Source organism: Callithrix jacchus, chromosome 2 (genome assembly GCF_049354715.1).
Source record: "Callithrix jacchus isolate 240 chromosome 2, calJac240_pri, whole genome shotgun sequence".
NCBI classification, from domain to species: Eukaryota; Metazoa; Chordata; class Mammalia; order Primates; family Cebidae; genus Callithrix; species Callithrix jacchus.
This window is the reverse complement of record NC_133503.1, coordinates 48,547,324-48,569,457: the sequence shown is the minus strand read 5'-3', so window position 1 is coordinate 48,569,457 and position 22,134 is coordinate 48,547,324. Positions and strand designations below refer to the sequence as shown.

Below are 22,134 nucleotides of genomic sequence, written 5' to 3'. Positions count from 1 at the left end.
AGTGAGGTGTCCTGAGAAATAAGTGCATTTTTCTAATTTGTACAAATTGTCTTTTGGGCAAGTGGTAGGTCAGTGCAAATTTGTGGCCTACAGATAGAAAATACAGATTTGGCTTACATTTTTTTCTCCTCTTTTTTTTCTTATAGCTAGCACATCAGTACCAACATTTCTTTTAATGTGATTTTTTTGGACCACATTTTAAAATTTGAATGTTTCAGATTTTAAAAGTCCAGATTTGCAGCCTCTCTTTTTCTTTTTCTTTTCTTTTCTTTTCTTTTTTTTTTTTTTTGTGATGGAGCCTCACCCAGTCCCCAAGCTGGAGTGCAATGTTGCAATCTCTGCTCACTGCAACCTCTGCCTCCTAGGTTCAAGTGATTCTGCTGCCTCAGCCTTCCAAGTAGCTGGGATTACAGGCATGTGCCACCATGCCTGGCTAATTTTTGTATTTTTAGTAAAGATGCGGTTTCACCATGTTGACCAAGCTGGTCTCAAACTCCTGACCTCATGATCCACTCGCCTCAGCCTCCCAAAGTGCTGGGATTATAGGCATGGCCACCGTGCTCAGCTCTTTCTTTTTTGGAGATAGTCTCACTTTGTTGCCTAGGCATGCAGTGGCGCGATCATAGCTCACTGCAGCCTCAAATTCCTGACTTCAAGTGATCCTCCCATCTCAGCTTCCCTATCAGCTTGGACTTCAGGTGTATGCCACCATGCCTGACCAATTTTGTATTTTTTTTTTTTTGTAGAAACTAGATCTTGCTATGTTCCCCAGGTTGGCCTCCAACTCCTGGGCTTAAGCGATTCTCCTGCCTCAGACTCCTGAAGTGTTGGGATTACAGGCATGAGGCACTGTGCCTGGTCCAGCTTTTCTTTTTAAAAGAGTAACATCCACACCAGTCTATCATTTTTGCATGGCAACAATTGGCTGAAGCTGAGTGGCAACTGCCCCCTTTGGATGAGACAGAGGCTGTCTCTAGTTCCTCAGTGTTCACCACTCCTGATGTCTCCCAGACACTGGTACCAAGTACTGGTTCTCATTTATCATCATCCTCATGCTGCTGCTTTTCTTAGAGAAATGTTCTCCATTTCTGTGGTTCTCCTCACACCTGGTTTGCCTTCTGTATGTGTGGTTATCTGTTGGCCGCTGAAAGCCTTTGAGTTTGCAACTCTTGGTCCAAATTAGGTCAAAGGGGAAGCCCACTGTAGCCTCTTGTCACCCGGCGTCTTCTCTTTCCTGTCTCATTGCAGTAGCCGCAGGAAATCAGCGGGGGGGAGACCCCAGCCCAGGGGGTGCAACTACATCCAAGTCCTGCTGTATCCAGTAACACCACCGGGGGTCTGCTGGCCGGACGTCACCACCCTTTCCTGGGAAGAGATGACCCAAGCCAGTGGAAGACCACACACCTTGAGAAGTAAAAGTGTCATAGGATTTGAAAGCTGATAGAGAATTTAGCTTCCAGGAGTGTTCAATCTTTCAGCTTCCCTGGGCCACGTTGGGAGAACTGTCTTGGGCCACACATGAAATACACTAACGATAGCTGATGAGCTAAAAAATAATCACACAAAAAAATCTCCTAATGTTTTAAGAAAGTTTATGAATTTGTGTTGGGCCTCATTCTAAGCTGTCCTGGGCTGCATGTGCCCCATGGGCTGTGGGTTGAACAAGCTTGGCTTACACCTTATCCGTGGCTTTTAAACATTCTTTTAGCCTTGAGAACTGCCTATTGAGCTAAAATCAATATTCCAGTTTCACAGACATCAATTAAACATTGAATTAATGCCAGATTCACTGGCTTGCTTAGAATAATTTTTGTTCTTTTTTTTTTCATTTTCTTTCTATTTACTTCCTTGAATCATTTTTGTTCTTATACTTTCATTTAATATATTATAAAAATTTTCAACCATTTTGAAAAGTAGAGGATTGTACACTGAATCCCTGCAAACCGTCACCCAGATTCCAATATCAAGATTTTGCTACATGCATTTCATCTGTCCTTTTTACATTTCCTTTTCAATTTTTTTTCTTACCTGAAGTATTTAAAGGCAAATCCTGGCCAGGTATGGTGACTCACACGTGTAATCCCAGAACTTTGGGAGCCTGAGGCAGGTGAATTTCGTGAGCCCAGGAGTTTGAGACCAGCCTGGGCAAAAATGGCAAAACCCTGTCTCTACAAAAAATACCAAAATTAGCCAGCTGTGGTGGCACTCACCTGTAGTCTCAGCTACTCAGGAGACAGAGGTGGGAAGATCTCTTGAGCCTGGGAGGCGGAGATTGCAGTGAGCCGAGATTGTGCTACTGCACTCCAGCTAGGGCAACTGAGCAAGACTCTGACTCAAAAAAAAACAAAAGGCAAATCTCAAATGTATCATTTCATTCTTCTACTAACTCGTCTTTAAAGAAATAAGGATATTTTCTAACATAACTGCATCCCTGGCCCATGAAACCGATGCCTGCCTAATACCCAGCTGTGATGTATGCTTCAATGGGCTGCACAGACCTCAAGCTTCAGCCAAGGACTTGGGACCCCGCCAGCTTTGGGTGCTGTTGGCAGACCACCCTCAGTGTCAGCCCCGTCAGGTGTTACTGCAGCCTTTCCCAGGCTGGCCTACACCCAATGACTGATCCATGCCAGGTGGAGGGGCCTGGCCATCTTGGCTGAGCATGGGCTCTTCTAGCTGCAGGATTCTTCGTGGGGTCCATCAAGGTTGTTGCTGGGCTCACATCACAGCTCAACCTCTCCCTCTGCCCACTCCTATTTCCTTCCCTTCCCCAGGCATCGGTCCCCAGGGCACTGCTTAATAAGCATCCTGCAGACTAAGTCCATTTTAAAGTGTGCTTTCTGGGGCACCCAGCTTGTGATGCCAGCCCTTAATCAACCTTCCTTCATTGTCACAGGAGTTTTTAATGGTTGGCTTGCCTGAATCTGATCCAAACAATTTCACACTTCAAATTTAGTTGTTTCTTTTTGTTGGTTTTTAGGAAAAAGAAGACGCACTTTTTTATTTTTGGATTTCCCATTGATTTCACAGAGTATAAATTAAGGCAAATTATTCTCAATTTCAGAACTTCTGTTTCTTAAATTAACAGGCATTCTGTTGGTTTAAAAAGATAGACGTGGTAGATAGAATTTCTTTCTTTCCTTCCCTCCCTCCCTTTCCTTCCTTCCTTCCTTCCTTCCTTCCTTCCTTCCTTCCTTCCTTCCTTCCTTCCTTTCCTTCCTTCTTTCCTTCCTTCTTTCTTTGTGATGAGGTCTTGCTCTATTGCCCAGGCTGCAGTGCAGTGGTATGATCATAGCTCACTGGGGCCCCAACTGCCCAGTCTCAAGGAATCCTCCCATCTCAGCTCACCAAGTAGTGCTGACCACAGGCATGCACCACCATGCCCAGCTACTTTTTTTGTAGACATAGGGTCTCATTCTGTTGCACAGGTTGGCCTCAACTCCTGACCTCAAGTGATCCTCCTGCCTCAGCCTCCCAAAGTTTTGGGATTACAGGTGTGAACCACTGCACCTGGCCAGGACTTACTTCTTTTAAACTGAATCTAAGTATGTTTCGGCAAGTCTGCAATGCCTAGCAGACTGGCCTGATCAGCATTTGTACCATAGTAACTAATGTTGAAAACAGCACAAATAAACCAGAAGTTGAAAATTACAATAACATGCTAAAAGGTTGCAAGTCAATTTCTGTTAAGCTTGTCCAAATCTAAATTTTTTTCATTCTCTGTTGCTCCCCCCAGCTTAACTGAGGTATAGTTAGCAAATAAAAATTATACATATTTAAGGTATATGCTGTGATATTTTGATATACATTGTGAAATGACTGCCATAATGAAGCTAATATATCCATCACCTCACATAGCTATGGTTGTTTCCGAAGTCTCTTTTAGTCTACAAAGTACTCCTTCCTTATTTCCTTTGCCACCGACTTGCAGAAATAGTTTTCTCACATCTGTATTTATGATTGTTTCTTTGTGGCCGCATGTAACACATTCCTCTGTCTAATTCTAATAAATGGACATTAGCTCTAGAAGTTTTCTTCCTTCCACACTGAATGTTATGCAGAAACTAATATATTAAAACAGTTGCCTTGAGGAGAGGGAGCCACATGGTTTCCCCAAACAGTAAACCACACATCTACTGTAATCTCTCCTTTTAGACACACGAGGAAACTGAAGGCCAGTGAGAGGATGGGGCTGGGCCAAGTTCCTGGCACAGTTCCCCGGCTTCCCTCCAGGAGACTCCCAAGGTCACAGAGAACACAGTGTACAGGGCATCCACAGCCTGGTGGCTTCCAGGCCTCCACAGCTGATCAATCTGGGCTCCTGACACTTGAGCCCTGCTCCTATTTGCAGGTCATGTCAATAGACAGCGGGGTCTGGAAGTTGCATCTTTAAACTCCCAAGCTAGATGTTCTGCCCTGCAGCAATGCACATTCTGAGAGCAGTGGTCTTTAAGCACAGGCCTGTCCTAAGTGCATCACATGTGGCGGTTACATGGCAGAGTAGAAGGAGAAGTAAGTGTCACTCAGGAACACATAGGCATTGATGTGACTCTGCCGTCACATTTCTGAGTCCCTTCAGCAGGTTCCTTCTGCTCCACTTCCCAGCTTTTCCCAATCTGTCAGAAAAAGGTCAAGATCCTTGCTGTGCCTCTCCCAGATGACTTTGCTTAGCACCAAATGAGACTGAGCGCAATGAGGATCACAGCTGATGTTGATTAAGTACTTACCATGTCCTAGGTACCGTGCACAATCTAATTTCATCCTAACAACAACACTCCAAGGGAGAAACTATTCCTAGCTCCATTTATCGCATGGTGAGGAGCAGACTTAAAGAGGTAGGAAATCTGCCCAAGGACACCCAGCTGGTAAGTGGTGGAGCCAAGATTCAAAGCCAAGCAGCTTAGGCTGGCATGGTGGCTTACGGCTGTAATCCTAGCACTTTGGGAGGCCAAGGTGGGTGGATTGCCTGAGGTCAGGAGTTCTAGATCAGCCTGGCCAATATGGTGAAGCCCTGTCTCTACTAAAAATACAAAAATTAGCTGGGTGTGGTGGTGGGTGCCTGTAATTCCAGATACTTGGGAGGCTGAAGCAGGAGAACCACTTGAATCCAGGAGGCAGAGGTTACAGTGAGCCAAGATTGCACCATTGCACTCTAGCCTTGGTGATAAGAGTGAGACTCTGTCTCAAAAAAAAAAAAAAAAAAAAGCCAAGCAGTTTGACACCAGAAGCCCAGCTTATAAGCATTTTCCTTGTACCATACTGCTTCTGGAAATCAGGTTTTGTTGTTGTTTTTAAAGACCGTAAGAACATAAAGGAACTTCGAGTTTAGCTAAGCAAATTGTTTCATATTTGGGAAAACCAGGGACCAAAGAGGTGGTTTGCCCAGTTCACACAATATAGAAGTGGCAGAGATGGGTCCCAAATGCAGGTCTTGAGGCTCTGCATCTGCCATCCTATTCCTTGCACTATGGCTAGGATCCTCTCAGGAATTCCTGATTGATGGGGCTGGGGCCCTGCAGTGAATGGAAAAGCAGGTCTCTTCTCCTGAAGCTTACCATCTACAACAGATGGGCAACAGGTACTAAGCTGTCAATCACACACATACTCTCTCTGAAGATTCTAATCACACCAGAGAGCTCTGCCCTAAGTGGAAACGTTTCTATTAATTGTAATGGGAAAAAATCGTGATGTGTTCCCTTGCAATCAAAGAAACCCAAGCAATTTTCAGAGATTGAGAAAAGAAAGCACCTGAACAAGAATATATGTATGAGTGTATATGAGTTATGTAATAAACAGCAGCCTGAAAATAGTTTGCACATAACATAAAATGTCATCATTCATTGTACCTGTTCTTGTTTGTTTATTTATTTTGAGACGGAGTCTCACTCTATTGTCCAGGCTGGAGTTCAGTGGTATGATTTCAGCTCACTGCAACCTCCGCCTCCCAGGTTCAAGCAGTTTTCCTGCCTCAGCCTCCCAAGTAGCTGGGATTACAGGCGTCTGCCACCACGCCCAGCTAATTTTTGTATTTTTAGTAGAGATGGGGTTTCACCATGTTGGCCAGGCTGGTCTCAAACTCCTAACCTCAGGTGATCCACCCACTTTGGCCTCCCAAAGTGCTGGGATTACACATGTGAGCCACCACACCCGGCCCATTCTTATTTTAATACAATTCTCTTCCTCAATGTTTCGACCTTTTGGGGCTCATCTTGCATTTAAAAGTAAAGCACAAAAAACGGCTTTAGGGTAAAATAAAGGCTAACCCCTTTGAGGCGTGAGGAAATGACACATAGGCACAATAGATGCCACTTCCTCACCCTACATGCTGGAAGTACACAAAGGAAAATGTTCTGAGTTCACTCAAATATCGCACACAATGCAGGCCTGCTCTGAGATTCGCTGACCGGAAACCGTTTTGTAATTTTTGTAATTACAACTTGATGAGTGTTTTGCCTGGGACCATAATGCCAAAATATCTCTTATAGTGCATTTATTCAATATGCCTGTGTGAAAAAGTTGATATGCCAAAACAAGGAAGTCTGTTCGGAAAGGGGTAAAGCTTTATAAAAGTCATGGCAAAAAGTTGTTCATGGAACAACTGTTGCGTGAGATGAGTCTCAATGATTATTTTATTATATTTTATTTAATTTACTTTTTCAGAGATGGAGGGGTCTCACTATGTTGCCCAGACTGGCCTTGAACTCCTGGGCTCAAATGACCCCCCACCTCAGCCCCTGTACCCAGCATGAATGGATATTGTGAACTGTGAAAAGAGCTGTGAAGGAGGGAAAAGTGCAGTGAGGTGGGGTCTTATCTGAGAAGGTGATGCTGAAACTGACATCTCTTCCCCATTTAGTGGTCGCTGTCCATCAAAGAGCTCCCAGAACCAATAAGGAAAGACACACGCGGGCAGAGCTGTGGGTGGTATTTTCTTTTTAATCTCCATAGTGTATTTGTTAAGTTTATTTATAAGCAGATCACTTCACTATTTACAGTACATGAGCATAGAGATTCTACAGTTTTTGTGATGTAAACAATAACCCCACAGTGGGAGTTTGAGAAAAGAAGCCAGTTCTGAAGTATTTACAGACATTAAAATAGAACTTTATACTCACAGAATAATAATACATAGAGCAATTTGGTTAAATTATCTAGGAAACTATAGAATCTGACAATGTACAAATACGGGAAAACATTTTCTCATTTAGAAGGTAAGACAGAGAAATCACACCAGAAATAAAATAGGGACGATGACAACCACAATAATTAAAAGCAAAGAAGGTTTCCTTCTTGCCTCTCACAGATAAAGTATTTATATAAATAAGGACACAACCCAACAAAATGGAAAAAATATATAAAAATCCTCTACCAATTAAAAAAAATAGCAAAACTAAAAACTTGATTCTCAATCATTAGCAGTGTCCTTTAAAAAATTAAAATTTAGCTTTCTATTATAAATAACAAAGCAGATGTGTCCCTCTGTGTAGGTGAAATTCTTGCACCTTTCTCAATAAATGCATCAATGTAATTCCACACACACACACATACACAGGCACAGATGTGTGTATGTGTGCACAGATACACACACATACCCACCACAAACACAGCCTTACACTCACACACTCAGGCTGTAGTTACCTTGTTAAGCTTCCTAATAAATAATGCCCCCTACAGTAGTACCCCTGGGGATGGCCAAACCTCACAGGTTTAGCCATTCCTTGGTTTGACCCTGTCGCAGAGTCAGGGAAGGCCCTGGCTCCTATTGCTCAGAATTCTCTAGGCTGCGTGGTCACACCAAGAGAAAAGGATTTGAGTCCAAGATTTGGAAATGCTGGAAAGGACCATAGGGACCACCTTGCCCAGTTGATTAAGGCTGGCTACAGACACCTTCTTTAGAAACCTGGGGTTGGGGAGAGGGCTCATGTTGGTTTCAACATTAGCACTGCCTCAGGAAGAAGCAGATGCTCCAAGCCAGTGCTAACAACATGGCACAAAGAGGTGAGGGGATGGGTGTGAACTCCAGGGCAGACTGCACTAAGCTGGACTTCTGGATGGTCATCTTCCCCAGAAACCATTTGGAAATCCAAGCAGTCTACTCCCCCAATCCACAGACCACCTTGTCCACGCTCCCCTTGAGATTTCCAACCTGTTTCCTTCAGAATCAGAACATCCCTCAAGAAACAAAGTTGGGAATAGTTTATGACTTTTTATTCCTAACACAAAAACATTTGACAAGATTTTAAAAATACAAAATACAAACAAAAAAATTGAACAAAAAAAACTATTTGGCTATTCGGTGGACCATATCAAAGGTCATGGCCAGGCCCCCCACAGAATTCTTTTACACAACGTCTTCTCTTGCCCTGACGGCATAATTCGGACCACCCAGCAAAGGTTTACGTAACAAGGTCGGCAGCTGGGCTGCCAGTATTGCAGTTACGGTAAACCCCTCCCGGGCCCCTGGACCTCCCCTGGTCCACTCCTCCTGTCTCTTCTGTCTCTTCTCTCTCAGTCCTGCGTGAGAGTCTACTAAGTGGCCGCTTCTGGAGTCTTCTGACCCTAGTGTTGCACTGATCTCTGAACACAAAAACAGTTGGTTCATGCCATCGTATTTCATTCCCAAAGTTAACGATGGACAGCAGCGTGGCCCAAAGGATTTATTTGCCTTCCATCTGGGTAGCTGGTGGAGACAACCTTTGACCACTAGATGGCGACCACATGTTGATAAGGCAAAGTGCTGAGGTGGAAACTGACCAGTCCCCTTCACAAATAACCAATGAGCAAGGGTGGTCAAGTGAAAAAGGAAGCTTTTATAAACCGCCTTGGTGACTCCAATGACCAGAAAATACTGCACGGTGGCGGGGGAGGGGAGGTTCTAGTTATATAAACCCCTCTTGGAGGAGTTGTTGCACAGCCCAGGGACCAACCACCTATAAAACCTATTTTCCAAGCCCCAAACTCAGGCAATTAGATTTTTGAACTCCTCCCGGATGTGCAAAGCTTCTGATGAAATGGAGTATCTGAAAAGCCGTCCCCATGAATCACGAAGCCTCAGTCACTGCTGCTATACCATTAAAGAAACAAAAAACAAAAGCTGCCCTAAACATATGCAGCGTGATCAGTGCCTCCTGTTGCCCCATATGTTTTACAATCATTTGAAAGAAATGTGTGAAAAGTGCCTAAGCTGTTTAAAAAAAAGTGTATTGCTAGTATTGTCTGAGAACAAGAGAGAAAAAGCCAAGTGATCACAACATATGCATTAACATCTGTCCAGTGGGGACAAAGATGAGGTTAATGTGAGATTTGACATTACCCAGCCAAGTTGGGGGTTTAATTCCTTATTGTCCCCACTAGAAACTATGGCTTAGATCTGTCCTGGAGAGCTGGCCTCCTTGGATAAGGCAACTCAGCCAGGGCACAGTGGGACTGAACCTGCTGCTAGTTGGTTCTGGCAGAGAACACTAACCCTGAACGGGAATTGGGTCAAGTCAGAGAATGGACTCAGTTTTAAGGAGAAGTGATGGATTCCCAATGCTCCTGGTTAGGAATCTGAGTCTCTCAGAAGTCAAAGAGACTTTAATGTTCATATTCAACATTCTTATTTGGTAGATGAGGAAACAGGGACCCAAGATCACACAGCAAGTAAGAAACATTGGGGTTTCTGATTCTGAGATGGCTTATAGTTAAGTGACTTGCTCTACAAACTCATTTCGCTGTTTTCATCTCTCTGTAAAGGTAAGTACCAAGATCTAAATCCATGGCTCCCTGTTTCTAGGGCTTCCAACAAAAGGCTAGCAAAGGGTTGGCCCTTGCACTGGCTCTCCTGCTGCTGACATCTCCAAAGGCATCTCTGCTTTTCTCCTTGACAGCAGCACCATTCCTGAACTCCCTGTCCCAGTCTGTAGAACACCTCCCACAGGCAAAGGAGACCCATATTTTCCAGTGTAGAAACATGGAGCCAGGCTGAAGTGTTGGGGTTTTCTCAAAGTGCGTTTATTGAGCAATGCAAAGTCAGCCTTTGCCTACTTCCTGGGCATCTTGCAGCCGGCTCCCAGGGCTTCCCCCATCCCATGGTGGTTCTGGGCCAAGGACACATTCATGCATGTGGGTTTCCAACTAGGAAGCTTTCCCTCCATTTACCCTGTACCTCTAAACTTGGCAAGCAGACCTGGAGCCCATCCATGTGTAAAAACACCTCAGGGACTAGGGGGACACCTTTAACATACTCCACATAGCACTGATTAGTTTTCTCCTGCCCCAGTGGGAAGGGATGACAGGGTCCCTCTTCTCTGGCCAGTGAAACCATTACATTCACTTTCTTTGCTATTGTACATCTAATTTCTTGTCTTAATCATATCTGATGCTGGGATATGGGTTATTCCAAACTGAAGGCAGCTGCTAAATCTCAAATGCTAAAAAAATACCACAATTTGACATCAGTGAGTCAGAACAATACATACTCTGAGACTGATTTTGCTTCACAGTTGGGATGAGCCATCTCTCAAGCTGCAGGCTCAGCTGGGATTAACTGACTCTGTATCTGGGATGGGCCACGAACTGAGCTATCCATGCAGAAAGACCAGACTGTCCATGCCTTCCCTGCCCCTCTACTCACCACTGCACAGCAGCCCCGGTGGGCCTACTGCACATGTCTAGGAGAAATCACTCTAAAAAACCAACAGGCACAGGCTTTAGGCAACAAAAGACGTCTCACTACATCTCTTCCCACGTCAGAACTTGAGTACTGGGTCTTTGCAGCTCAGAGCATTCCTCCCTTCCTTCTCCTGCCCACAAAGCCCTGCCTCTCTCCTGAGCACATATGACACTCCATGCTGCAAGAATTCAAGGCAGATGCTGATACCTTATGGGTGCTTTTTGACTCAAAGCAGTTTTTTGGCTAAGGGAGGCAAATTGTGACGGGGCAGGGGGTGGGGGCCTTAGCTGCACTCCATCCACTCATATTCTTTACCTCTTTGATGCATTTTCCTTCGGTAACCAGAGCCCCCAAGAATGAGGATTCTGATTCAGCCTTGTATAGACTGAGGAAGGAGATGGAAGAATTCCACTTAGTGGTTGGATTGGACATTTTTGGAAAACACCAGCACAGCACAGAAATGGACAGTACGACCTGCCCCGCACGGGCAGCTATCGACACAGTCTACAGCAAGCTTTATGGCGATCACATGTAAACATCATTGAGAGCAAACACTAGGACAGAGCTACAATGAGATGGTTGCCAATGGCAGCTGCTCCCTCTGGGTTATTCCTCAGTTTGGTGGGAAGGAGACCAAGGTTCACTCGTTTTCCTGAACAGACCTTGGAGTTGCCTTAGTAAATAATACAGAGCACCGAATGAGTCCTTCGGGATAGAGGTTGTCTGCAGGGCTGGTAAATTTTAGAACTTGTAGCATTTTATGTACGGGATGGCAATAGAGACTACTCAATGCCCTCGGCAGGCAGCATCCCCCAGCCCTGACTTAATGGCATGTCATGTCCCAATGCCACGCTCAGGTTTCTGCTCAAGGGCCAATGTCTAGGCTAACTTCAAGTGTCCTAGATTAATCTGACATGAAAGGACAGCTTCAGCTGACCCCAAAGCAGGGAGTGACAGACTTGTCCTTTGCTAAAACTCCCAATTTCTTTACTCTAAAGTACTACTAGCCCAAGGCCGACCCTTTGACCAAGTGCAATCAAGGAAAAAGCAAATAGGAGGAGGGACTTAGAGATCATCCATGGTCCAACTCTTTTCAGCACACCGAGGGGCCAGGGAGCGGAAGGGACTTACCAAAGTTACAAAGGAAGTTCTTGGGGGGAGTCCAGCTCTCCAGACTTGGAGTTCTTTCCTATCTCACTTCTCTCCTTAGTGCAAATCAGGACTTACTTAGTGGAGGCAGCAGAAAGATCTAAATTCTATCCCATTCCATAATCATTTGTTGTGTGCCTACTATGTGCTAGGCAGTGAATAGCTATAAAGGAATTCAGAATGATCAGGTCTATGCTGTGGGAAGTCCCTTTTTTGGTCCATCCTCTTAAGCCCTGCCTTCCCGAAATATGTGCCTGTCTGTTACTCATCTACTGCCCCCTGCACCTTCTTCAAGGGGATGTGTATGTCAAAATAGTATTGGGAGTTTTGTGCCACAGAATAGCATTAGGGGAGTTTTCTCTCATGGAACTGAACATCATAGACAGGGATACGCCACCATGAAACTCAGGCAGCATATGGTTCTGCGTGATTGTTGGAAACCTTCCAAAGATTAGCCCAAGATGTCAAATAGATTAAACTCTGATCAATTAGTAATGACTTACCAGAGCACTGATTCCAGGATTCTTTTTTTTTTTTTTTTGAGACTGAGTTTCACTCTTGTTACCCAGGCTGGAGTGCAATGGCACGATTTCAGCTCACTGCAACCTCCATCTCCTGGGTTCAAGCAATTCTACTGCCTCAGCTTCCCTAGTAGCTGGGACTACAGGCACGCACTATCATGCCCAGCTAATATTTGCATTTTTAGTAGAGATGGGGTTTCACCATGTTGACCAGGATGGTCTCGATCTCTTGACCTCATGATCCACCCGCCTCGGCCTCCCAAAGTGCTGTGATTATAGGCGTGAGCCACCGTGCCCAGCCGATTTCAGGATTCTTATAGCACATCCAGGCTCAAGGAACCCGAGTGCTGTGATTAGTTATGTCTGTATTGGTCAAGGAGCTGGGAGTAGTGGCACATGTACTACGTATTTGCCATCTTGGGCTAGACACTGCCTCAGCAGAAGCTAACAATGTTGAAACTTGTCTAATCCTCCCCTTCAGTTCATTTCACACAAAAGGAAATTGGGGTCCAGAGGGGTCAACTGCTGTGACACACTGCAGTTCAATATCCCTATCCTCGCTAAAGCCTGCCTCTTCCGGCCTTATCCATGAGCTGATAGTATGCTCACCAACCAGTGGAAGACCATGGGCTCATTTTACCTACTGAGGTATTTGATAATCTTTAAAAAAGTCAATTCTCAACAAACTAGGCTTGGCATAAGCAACAAATTACATTAGCCTGTTTAGTTTAATGAGCCACTTTCAAAACTTTTTTTTTTTTTAGGCCGAAGGACCTTTAAAAATATATATATATAAATTTCCCAAGGAACCCTGCTGTATGAGAGAAATCAGAAACAGTACACTCATCCCCTGCCTGGCCATGCTGCCCTAATGAATGACCCCCAAGGTACCCACAGAACATTAAGCTGGAAATGGCTTTGTCATCACTTAAGAACACCAAATTTAAAGTAAAGTCCAATGGGAGTGTTTTTTTCAGTTGGAAGGGAGCTGGGAGATTGTCCTATCTACTCCCAACCTTCATACCCTCCTCCTGGCTCCCCTGTCCCAGCTACCAAAACAACTTTACAGACAAGGACAAAGGACTACCTGAGGGTAGGATTGCCTGGTGGCTAGCCCAAAAAGGATGACTGCTCCCAGACCACCTGTCTGCACCACTGCCAGGGGTGTCACCAAGTTCTGACAGTGTGTCCACAGGAGGAGGCAAACCGCAGGACCACTCAGGATCACAGCTGATGGTACGCCCAAGACACATGCCAGGGCTTGAATTCACCTGACGCCGGTGAGTCAACTGCTGAAGTAACCCCTAAAATGAGCCCTTAGGCTTCTAGTCTGGTGCCCAATTTAGCCAAAGTCACCTCTACCAGTCCCTGAAACTGCATCTTTACCCCAGCTACTATGGAAGCATGGGACCAAGAATCGGAAGACCTGGTCTGGGTCACCCCTCTGCCTTCTCACTGGCCATGGGACCTCCCACAGTCATTTCACCTCTCGGGGTGCTGCCAGCCTCCCCTGGAAAACAGGAATGATACAGCTTGCCCCCTCTTCATTACAAGGTACTCAAGGGTCTGAGTATGAATGGATGGGCACACGCTTGAAGTGTGAGCGGGGCACAGGATGGGGGCTCTTGTAATTTGAGCCAAACTTGCTCAGCAGGAGACAGGGCAGGGCGTGGCAGATAGGGCCTGGAAACCGCAGGGAAACCAGCCTAGCGGCCACCCAATACCTCCAGAGCAATCTGGTGAGGGGAGCAGAGCAGCTCAGTGGCAAACACCTCACAACAGTGCATAGTTAAAAAATCAAGGAAGCAATACAATAATCCCAGGCACAGTACATCTGAGCCATAGATACATTATTTTAAGTATATACTTTTTTTTTCTTCAATTAAAAATGAAGTTTATAATCCTGATTCTATTCACAAGTAACAGTTTCATCATCGCACACTACAGACAAGAAATGTTACGGTGAACACAGCTGCAAGTCTACCACAGGAAGTCAGTCGGGAAGGAGGGGCGATGGGTGACTGACCCGGCACTTCGAGGTGCACCCAGGACAACCCGTTGGAAGCGAGGACACTAATGTGGCAGTGGAACGTCAACACCATGGAAACTCACAGACAGAAGCAGCTTTGTTCAATGTAAACATTGATTTTTTTTTTTTTAAAGGACAGCAGTTTCAAGTCTCTCTCACGGGTGTTCTCTCACGCTCGCTCGCTCTCTCCTCATATACTTGATTTCTTTGAAAACGTAAACATATTGGAAGGGCCTCGTCTGAGGTATTGAGGTATTCCTCGAGGGTTAAGGCTGTTATCAATGCAGGCTCTGCTGGGCCTCTTTCAGTAAGCTGTCAAAATCCATGGCTTCGTACTTGCTTTTCCCTGACGCAGGAAGGGCCTCTTCTGAATTGGAATCTGGCCACGGGGGTGAGGAGACAGGGAAGAGCAGTGAGCAACTTACAAAGACCGGATGGTCAAAACATCTGCCACTATGTGTGGGCACCATGGAGTGGCTGCCCCCCAAGGCCTTGGGGAGCTGGGACGAGCACTGGTCTGTGGGCACTGCCTGCCATCCTGCCGGGAGATCTTGGCCATGGTGTCAGTGTCTCGGGGCCTTGGCTGCCTTGTCTAGAGGCCTGGAGTCCCAAACCAGAGCGCCGCAGAGGCTTTCTAGCTCCACACCCTACGACTCCACTTTCCCTGGCAGCTTCGTGCTCATTAGCAACCTGCAGCGTCGCACAAAGGGAGGGCTAACACCACTAGGCCTGGTCTGGGTCACCCCTCTGCTTTCTCACTGGCCATGGGACCTCCCACAGTCATTTTGCCTCTCGGGGTGCTGCCGTTAACCATTATTAACAATCTGATTGTTAACAGATTGGGAAACTGATTCCCATAAATGGACATGCAGCCAAGTATAGTGCCGCCTGACCTGGCTCCTGGCCAGGCCACTGACACTCAGTCCTGTACCATCAAGGCTGCTTTGGATTCTCTCCAGTAAGTATTTTTCTCCCCATTTGGAGACAGGGTCTTGCTCTGTCACTGAGGCTGGAGTGCAATGGTGCCATAATGACTCACTGCAGCCTCAACGTCTCTGGTTCAGGTGATCCTCCACCTCGGCCTCCTGAGTAGCTGGGACTACAGGCACAAATCACCATACCTGGCTAATTTTTGTACTTTTTGTAGAGATAGGGTTTCACTATGTTGCCCAAGCTGGTCTCAAAGTCCTAGGCTCAAGTGATCCTCCCGCCTCAGCCTCCCAAGGTGCTGGGATCACAGGCGTGAGCCACTGCACCTGGCCAAGTAATTCTTTTGTACATTGTACTTCTTTGTCCTTCATCATCTTGTCCCCAGGTGGCTGCTGCCTTGTCTGGGGTCACCATGGAATGCCCCTGAAGGGGACAGGACAGCAGCTGACCCTGTGAAGTCAAGGAGACCGTAGCCACGGTTCTGCCAGCTGGCCGTGCACACAATTGAACCTTCCCAGAGGCCACAGGAGGCTTGATTCTCTTTGGTAGCAGTCACAGGATAGGACAAGGTGGACCAGAGGCCAGAAGAAAAACAAGATGGTAGCCTTCAGGCAAAGGAAGGGGTTGCAAAGTTATACCAAGCAGCACACTGGGGTGTGGGGACGGGAGCTATGACCACAAGCAGCTTTAGTTTTGTTCGAGGGAGGCACTGCCTCTCAAGCTTGGAGTCTTCCTAGACTGTGGCTGGGTCTTGGGGGCTTACCGTAGTCAGTGTATCTGGGCCAGCAGAAGTGCCGGAACCCTCCGTAGCTCAGCTGGAAGGAGGGCTCATTGCGCTTCCTCAAGGCAGCACCATTCCTCAGAGAGAGGGCTGCGTGCTCAGAACACCGGTAGGTGATGAAGCCATACTTCTTGCCTCTGCAGGGAGAGAACAAGGGGAGGATGTTATTGGGCTGGCTGGGTGGACACTGTGAGACCACCCATTGCTAGATGAGGAACTGACTGCCACAGTGATTCGACACATCACGTGGCCTCCCAAGTAAAGATAATGCTGACCACTGGGCTGACTTCTGCCACATGGGAGTAACGAAAGCAGCTAAGATGTTGAATGATTGCCAGGTGCTGGCCACCATAGCTTGCCTTGCACACTCCTCAGATGAGCCTGTGAGGTGGGTACTGTGGTTATCTCCACCTTGCAGATGAGGAAAGAGGTTCTGTGGAGTTCAGTAATTTACCCAAAAGCAAGTGTCAGAGCAGGGATTCAAATCCAGCCCTCTGACAGTAAAGCGGATACTCTTACTACCGGTATGTTTCGCCTATCATTCCCATTTCCCTGGATCTGCCACAGAAATGGCAAATCCCCCGCCTACTACTGTACCACTCTCTGCCTCCTTCAGAGCCAGCCTTGGTCACCAATTCCTTGGCTGCCATCTTGGCCCTCACCTCCCCTAACAGGGCTGGTATTCTGCACACCTCCTGCCCTTCATGGTAGGCATCTTTGATGCCTGTTCAGCTTGCACTCGCCTTCCCCTGACAACAGCATGTGTGGTCAGCCAGGGTCAGGGTGCCAGAGCAAGGCACATGACAATGGCTCTTCCTGGACACCATGATTTGTTCAAGGATAAGCCCGTTACTCAAGGCTGAACCCCAAAGAATCCATCTCGGGTTCTGTAGTCATGTAGTGACTCCTGCTTCCCCAGGAATCTCTAAGCTGCTGATAGCTTAAAGCTACAGGCAACCACTCTGCAACCAGAAAAGTCTGCCTGAGAAGGACCAAAAGTCACTTCTATTCCAACTTTTCGCTTCCATGAACAACAGAAAGAATTCCGACTGACACTCATCTGCTATGTAAACTACTCAAAGCAGAGACAAAGCGGCATTCACCCACAGCTTAGGTCAGGCTTACAAAGAGTGAGTCTATAATAAACATTTATAAGAATCATGTTTCCCAACACCTCTCTGAACCAGGGCCAAGTTTGAACCGTTCTGCCTCTTTATTTATTTTTGAGAAAGAGTTTTGCTCTGTCGCCCAGGCTAGAATGCAGTGGTTGTAATCCCAGCTCCCTGTAGACTCTGCCTCCCAGGTTGAAGCAGTTCCCATGTCTCAGCCTCCTGAGTAGCTGAGATTACAGACATATGCCACCACACCAAAAAGTAAAAATACTTTTTGTATTTTTAGTAGACATGGGGGTTTCACCATGTTGGCCAGGTTGGTCTCAAACTCCTGGCCTCAAGTGATCTGCCTGCCTTGGCCTCCCAAAGTGCTGGGATTACAGGCATGAACCACTACACTTGTCCCCTTCTTCCTCTTTAAATGTCTAATATTGGTAATACATCCAAGACTCTTTGTAAAGATCTTTTGTGTTTTTAAAATCTTAACAGATTGATCTTTCTCTTCGGAGATTAGTTCGCCTCCTTTATTTTTGCATGCTACCTTCATTTGATATCCTAAAAACTGCACAGAACTTGAAATGGTTCTATTTGTATAATGGTTCTTTTAAAAAGCAATTTGGTAGAAACACTTAGGACATTTACCATCTTTACCATTTTTAAGCATACGTTTGGCAGTATTAAGCATACTCACACTGCTGTGCAAAAGCTCCATAAATTTTTCACCTTGCCAAACTGAAACTTTATGCCCATGAAATGACACCTCCCTTAGTCCTCCTCTCTGCAGTCCCTGGTAACCACCACTCTTTCTGTTTCTATGAATTTGACTACTTTAGACATAGCATATAAGTGAAATCATACAGTATTTTGTCTTTTTGTGCCTGGCTGGCTTCACTTAGCACAATGTTATCAGGTTCATCCATGTGGTAGCGTGAGTCAGAATTTCCTTCCTTTTTAAGGTTTCATAATATTCCACGGTATGTACATAAACCATATTTTGTTCACCTATTCATCTGTTGGTGGACATTTGCGTTGTTTATACCTCCTGGCTATTGTAAATAATGTCGCTATGCGCTTGGGTGAACAAATATCTCTTGGAGATCCTGTTTTCAACTCTTTTGGATATATACCCATAAGTGGAATCGCTGGATCAGATGGTGGTTTTAGGGTTAATTTTTTGAGGAACTGCCATATTGTTTTCCATATCAGCTGCATCATTTAAAATTCCCACCAACACTGTGCAAGAGTTCCAGTCTCTCCACATGCTTGCCAGCGCTTCTTTTCTGGATTTTTGATAGTAGCCACCCTAATGGGCAAGAAGAGTATAATAACTCTTACACCAGAAGCAATTTCCCCACTGAAGCTTTCTATTATTATTATTACCATATTCGAATGTTAAAAACCCTAATAACTTAGTTTGCAGATACCACAGGATATAATTTAGAAATATTTCAAAACTGACAAAGTTTTGACATCGAAATTGTGTATTCATGTGCAACCTGTTCTTTTTGCAGGTCCCGACAGGTAAACACTGCTTCTCCAAGTGAGCAGTGAAAAAGCAGGCTGCCTAGTAGAAGAGAAGGCCTGCGACTTTGTTTTTTTTTTGAGTCAGAGTCTTGCTCTATCACCCAGGCTGGAATGCAGTGGTGTGATCTCAGCCCACTGCAACCTCCACTTCCCAGGTTCAAGCGATTCTCCCGCCCCAGGCTCCCGAGTAGCTGGGAATACAGGAGTGCACCACCACATCCAGCTAATTTTTTTTTTAGTGGAGACAGGGTTTCACCATGTTGGCCAGGCTGGTCTCGAACTCCTGGCCTCAAGTGATCTTCCTGTCTTGGCCTCCCAAAATGCTGGGATTATAGGTGTGAGCCAATATAGGTACCCAACCAAGGCCTGGGACTTAATGCAGAGGAAGGGAGGATGTGAGCAGCACAGGGCTTGAAGTAGAGTGGGGTCCCAGTGCAAGTCTTCAAGCAGCCCTGCACTATCTCCAGGGCAAAGGCCCTGAAGCAGACACATGGGCTCCGGTTCTCGCTCTGCCACCACTAGCTACCCAGTTAACTTGTCTAAACTTCTGCAGAAAGGAGAGCAATTGAAAGACTATGAGTGCTTATGACCCAGGCATACTGGCAAGTTCAGATAAAAGAACAAACAGAAACTGCCTGGCACTTAGTAAACCATCAGCACGGGTTTGCTGCTATTACTCCCTGCGCTACCATTTTTGGTCCTTGTCCTGGGCCTGGCTTTCCACATCTAAGCTATGGATTTCATCAGGTTTGTTCCACAAATCTTGGGAATCTTCTTGTACCCAGCTCTGGATCAGGACTGGTGCCCCGCTCTGCTCCCTTCATCTGCCATAGCTTAGCTCAACTCACCTCTTACTTCTCGTCAGCACCTCGCACTCCACAATCTCGCCAAACACTTCAAAGCGCCTCTTCAGCTCTCGGGAGCTCATGTCACTGGAGAGATTTCGAATGTACACCACACGGCCTTCACCCTGCCCGAGAAGGAGGACAGAGAGAGACCCACTTATTGCCTGGCTTCCTGGGGTCCCCTTGGGGGTGGGCTCCCATGGAGTCCTTGTCCTAGTCCATGGATGCCTGGCTGAGTGAGCAATACCAGCTGGAGTCAGAGAGAGGACAAGGCCAATCTCTACCCCAGAGGACTTGCCCTTATTGGGGGAGGGTGTTGGAAGGGAAGAGGCCCCCAAGGAAGCCACTGCTTACATGAAGGTAATAAGCAGAGCCTGGGGCTGGGAAGGGGAAGTGATTATCACCATTGATACACCTGCAGATGCAGTGGCTTCTGGACTTACCTTTCAAGTCTGAGCAGGGGAGGTGCTGGGGTGAGGCAAGCACAGGAGGCAGGATGTTCGTGAGTGTCAGAGTGGGCTGGAAGGAAGGGTCATGAGGCGAGGGCACCAGGGCTATTAGAGCCACCATTATCTCTGGTTTTGCCTGAGCAAAGCAGCTGAAGTCACAGTATAGACACTGAGACCAAGGCATCACCTTCAGGAGAGCTCCGTGCTATGCCAGTGGGTGCCTAGAACAGCCCAGCAGAGGGAGGGGGTGGGAGACTTTTGGAATTCTCCTTCCTCTCCTCTCAGATTTGTGATTTGATCTGGCTGAAGCCACTGCTATTGGAACAGTCACTTTGGCCTGCTAGAGAAACCACAGGCTTGTTCCTGGAAACCTGTGCTCCCAGAGGAAAAATGCAGTTTCTTGTCTTAGACAGGCTTGCTCTGGAAACAGGTTACAGCCAGTGATTCTCCAGCCATCCCGCCCATGTACTACATATGGCAAGGAAGAAAACCCAGGCGGCGGGTCCACAAGCAGGACTCCGTCGGCAACAGTCAGGGAACTGTACATCCCGCAGCATGTGATGTCCAAGCTCAGCTCAACAGAGAAATCCCCTTCTCCCACCCTCCTTGCAGCTTCTTAAAGTCATAAAGCTCTTTCCTGCCACTGCTCCAAACACTTGTCCCCCTGAGTCTTTGCTTGGTTGCTCCTTTTCATCAATTAGGGCTCAGCTCCCTGAAGGTGCCCTTCCCTGGACACCCCATAAACACATCCTCCTCAACAGTCCTGCTTACTTCAGATTGTTACTAATTGCACATTACTGATTTCACAGTGCTTATCCCAATCTGTAATTACATTGTTTATTCCTTTGTTTACGAGTCTATTATCTCTCTCTTCCTTCTGCTCAGCCAGGAGGGAGCCTCATCTCTTTTGTTCATTGCTGTCCTCCAATGCCCAGAATCGTGCTCGGCCTGTAATTGCTGAATGACCAGACAGACTCCAAGAAGATTCTCCACGCACAGCCCATGGTTTTAAGTACCTGCCTGCAGACAGCTGTGCAGCTCTAGGGCATGCACACCTCCTGCGTACCCCTCCTCCCTGAAGTACCACATCACATGGGAGAGATCCAATGGGAGTCTTTTTGTGTTTCTATACTATTTTCCTCCTTCCTTTCTAGTGACATGGCATAGCTGGCTTGCTCCAGCTCCCCACTCCAGACACCTGATGTGTCTTCTCTGTGGGGAGCTTTGCAGTGGGTTAACAGGTAAACCCAGCAGGCCAGGCCTGTGGACTAACTCTGGGAGGGAAGTGGGGAGGAAAGGACAGGCTCTCTTGGTCCCTTAGCCCTGATCAAGTTGGGGGAATCCATGGAAAGCACAGGCCCAACTCCCTTATGTACAGATGAGGAAAGTGAGGCTCGGGGAAGCTGGGGACCTGCCCACAGTCACACAGAAGGTGGTGGCAGGGCTGGCTTGTGACCTGGTCAGCCTGGCTCTGCTCTCCACTACCACAGCCTGCCTACCTGGCTCTCTCTAGGCCCTGACACTGAGCCCTCGATCACCACCAACAGCACACTCACGGCCAGCCTCTTGGCTGAACTTTGCATGGTGCCACCTTTGATGCCCTTTGGCGATGCTTGTGCTCTTCAAATGAGAGAAATATTGTCGTCTGCTGCCACAGTCCCTTCTTCCCCAGGCAGAGGCCGAAGACTGAGGGGCTCACCAGCTAGCCTCAAAAGGCTGTGGTCCATGAGGCCCCTGCACTTCCTGCTAGTCCCCATTCATTCCGGGCTCTGGGCCCCCAGATCACTTACAATGGCCTTTTCCCGCCGCTTCCTGGCGTGCCGGGTGCTTGGCGTTCTGTCCGAACACGGCCCTCTGCTCTCACATCTGTCAGTGAACAAGCAAAGCAGAAGCACTCACTCTCAGGAGAGACCATGGGGGTGGGGGTGGATCTGCTCCAGGAGGCAAGGGATGCTTCCTTAGGACTCATTCATGGGGCATATGAGCTGCAACTGCCTCCTGCAGAAACCCAGCCTCCCCTTCCTCAACAATGGCCCAGGGCTGTGTGGACGCATGCCTACTGCCAGCTTCTGGCCTGGATCGCTGGGAACCACTGTGTTGCTCATTATAACCCCACCCTCTGAGCCTGGCCTCTCTATGC

The 22,134-nt window shown here is 46.9% G+C and overlaps 2 protein-coding genes across 8 annotated transcripts in view; one reads left to right on the top strand and one right to left on the bottom strand.

Moving 5' to 3' along the window:
* PDE6A (phosphodiesterase 6A) overlaps window positions 1-4,029 on the top strand; it is an 88,818-nt gene extending 84,789 nt beyond the window's left edge. The window contains exon 22 of one of the 2 annotated variants that reach the window (XM_035288368.3): window positions 1,249-4,029. In XM_035288368.3, coding sequence (XP_035144259.1) covers window positions 1,249-1,325 — 77 coding nt within the window. In that variant the 3' untranslated portion in view covers window positions 1,326-4,029. The remainder of the gene's footprint in view (window positions 1-1,248) is intronic. The other variant, XM_035288373.3, reaches the window with a different exon arrangement.
* Window positions 4,030-6,916: 2,887 nt separating this feature from the next.
* Window positions 6,917-22,134, bottom strand: part of PPARGC1B (PPARG coactivator 1 beta) — a 122,661-nt gene continuing 107,443 nt past the window's right edge. For 4 of the 6 annotated variants that reach the window (XM_002744360.6, XM_002744361.6, XM_035288347.3 and 1 more), the window contains 4 exons: window positions 21,785-21,860; window positions 19,549-19,670; window positions 16,047-16,201; window positions 6,917-14,732 (listed from right to left, as the gene is read on the bottom strand). In XM_002744360.6, the coding sequence (XP_002744406.1) occupies window positions 14,632-14,732; window positions 16,047-16,201; window positions 19,549-19,670; window positions 21,785-21,860 (454 nt within the window). In that variant the 3' untranslated portion in view covers window positions 6,917-14,631. The remainder of the gene's footprint in view (window positions 14,733-16,046; window positions 16,202-19,548; window positions 19,671-21,784; window positions 21,861-22,134) is intronic. The other 2 variants (XR_013531508.1, XR_013531510.1) reach the window with 1 other exon arrangement.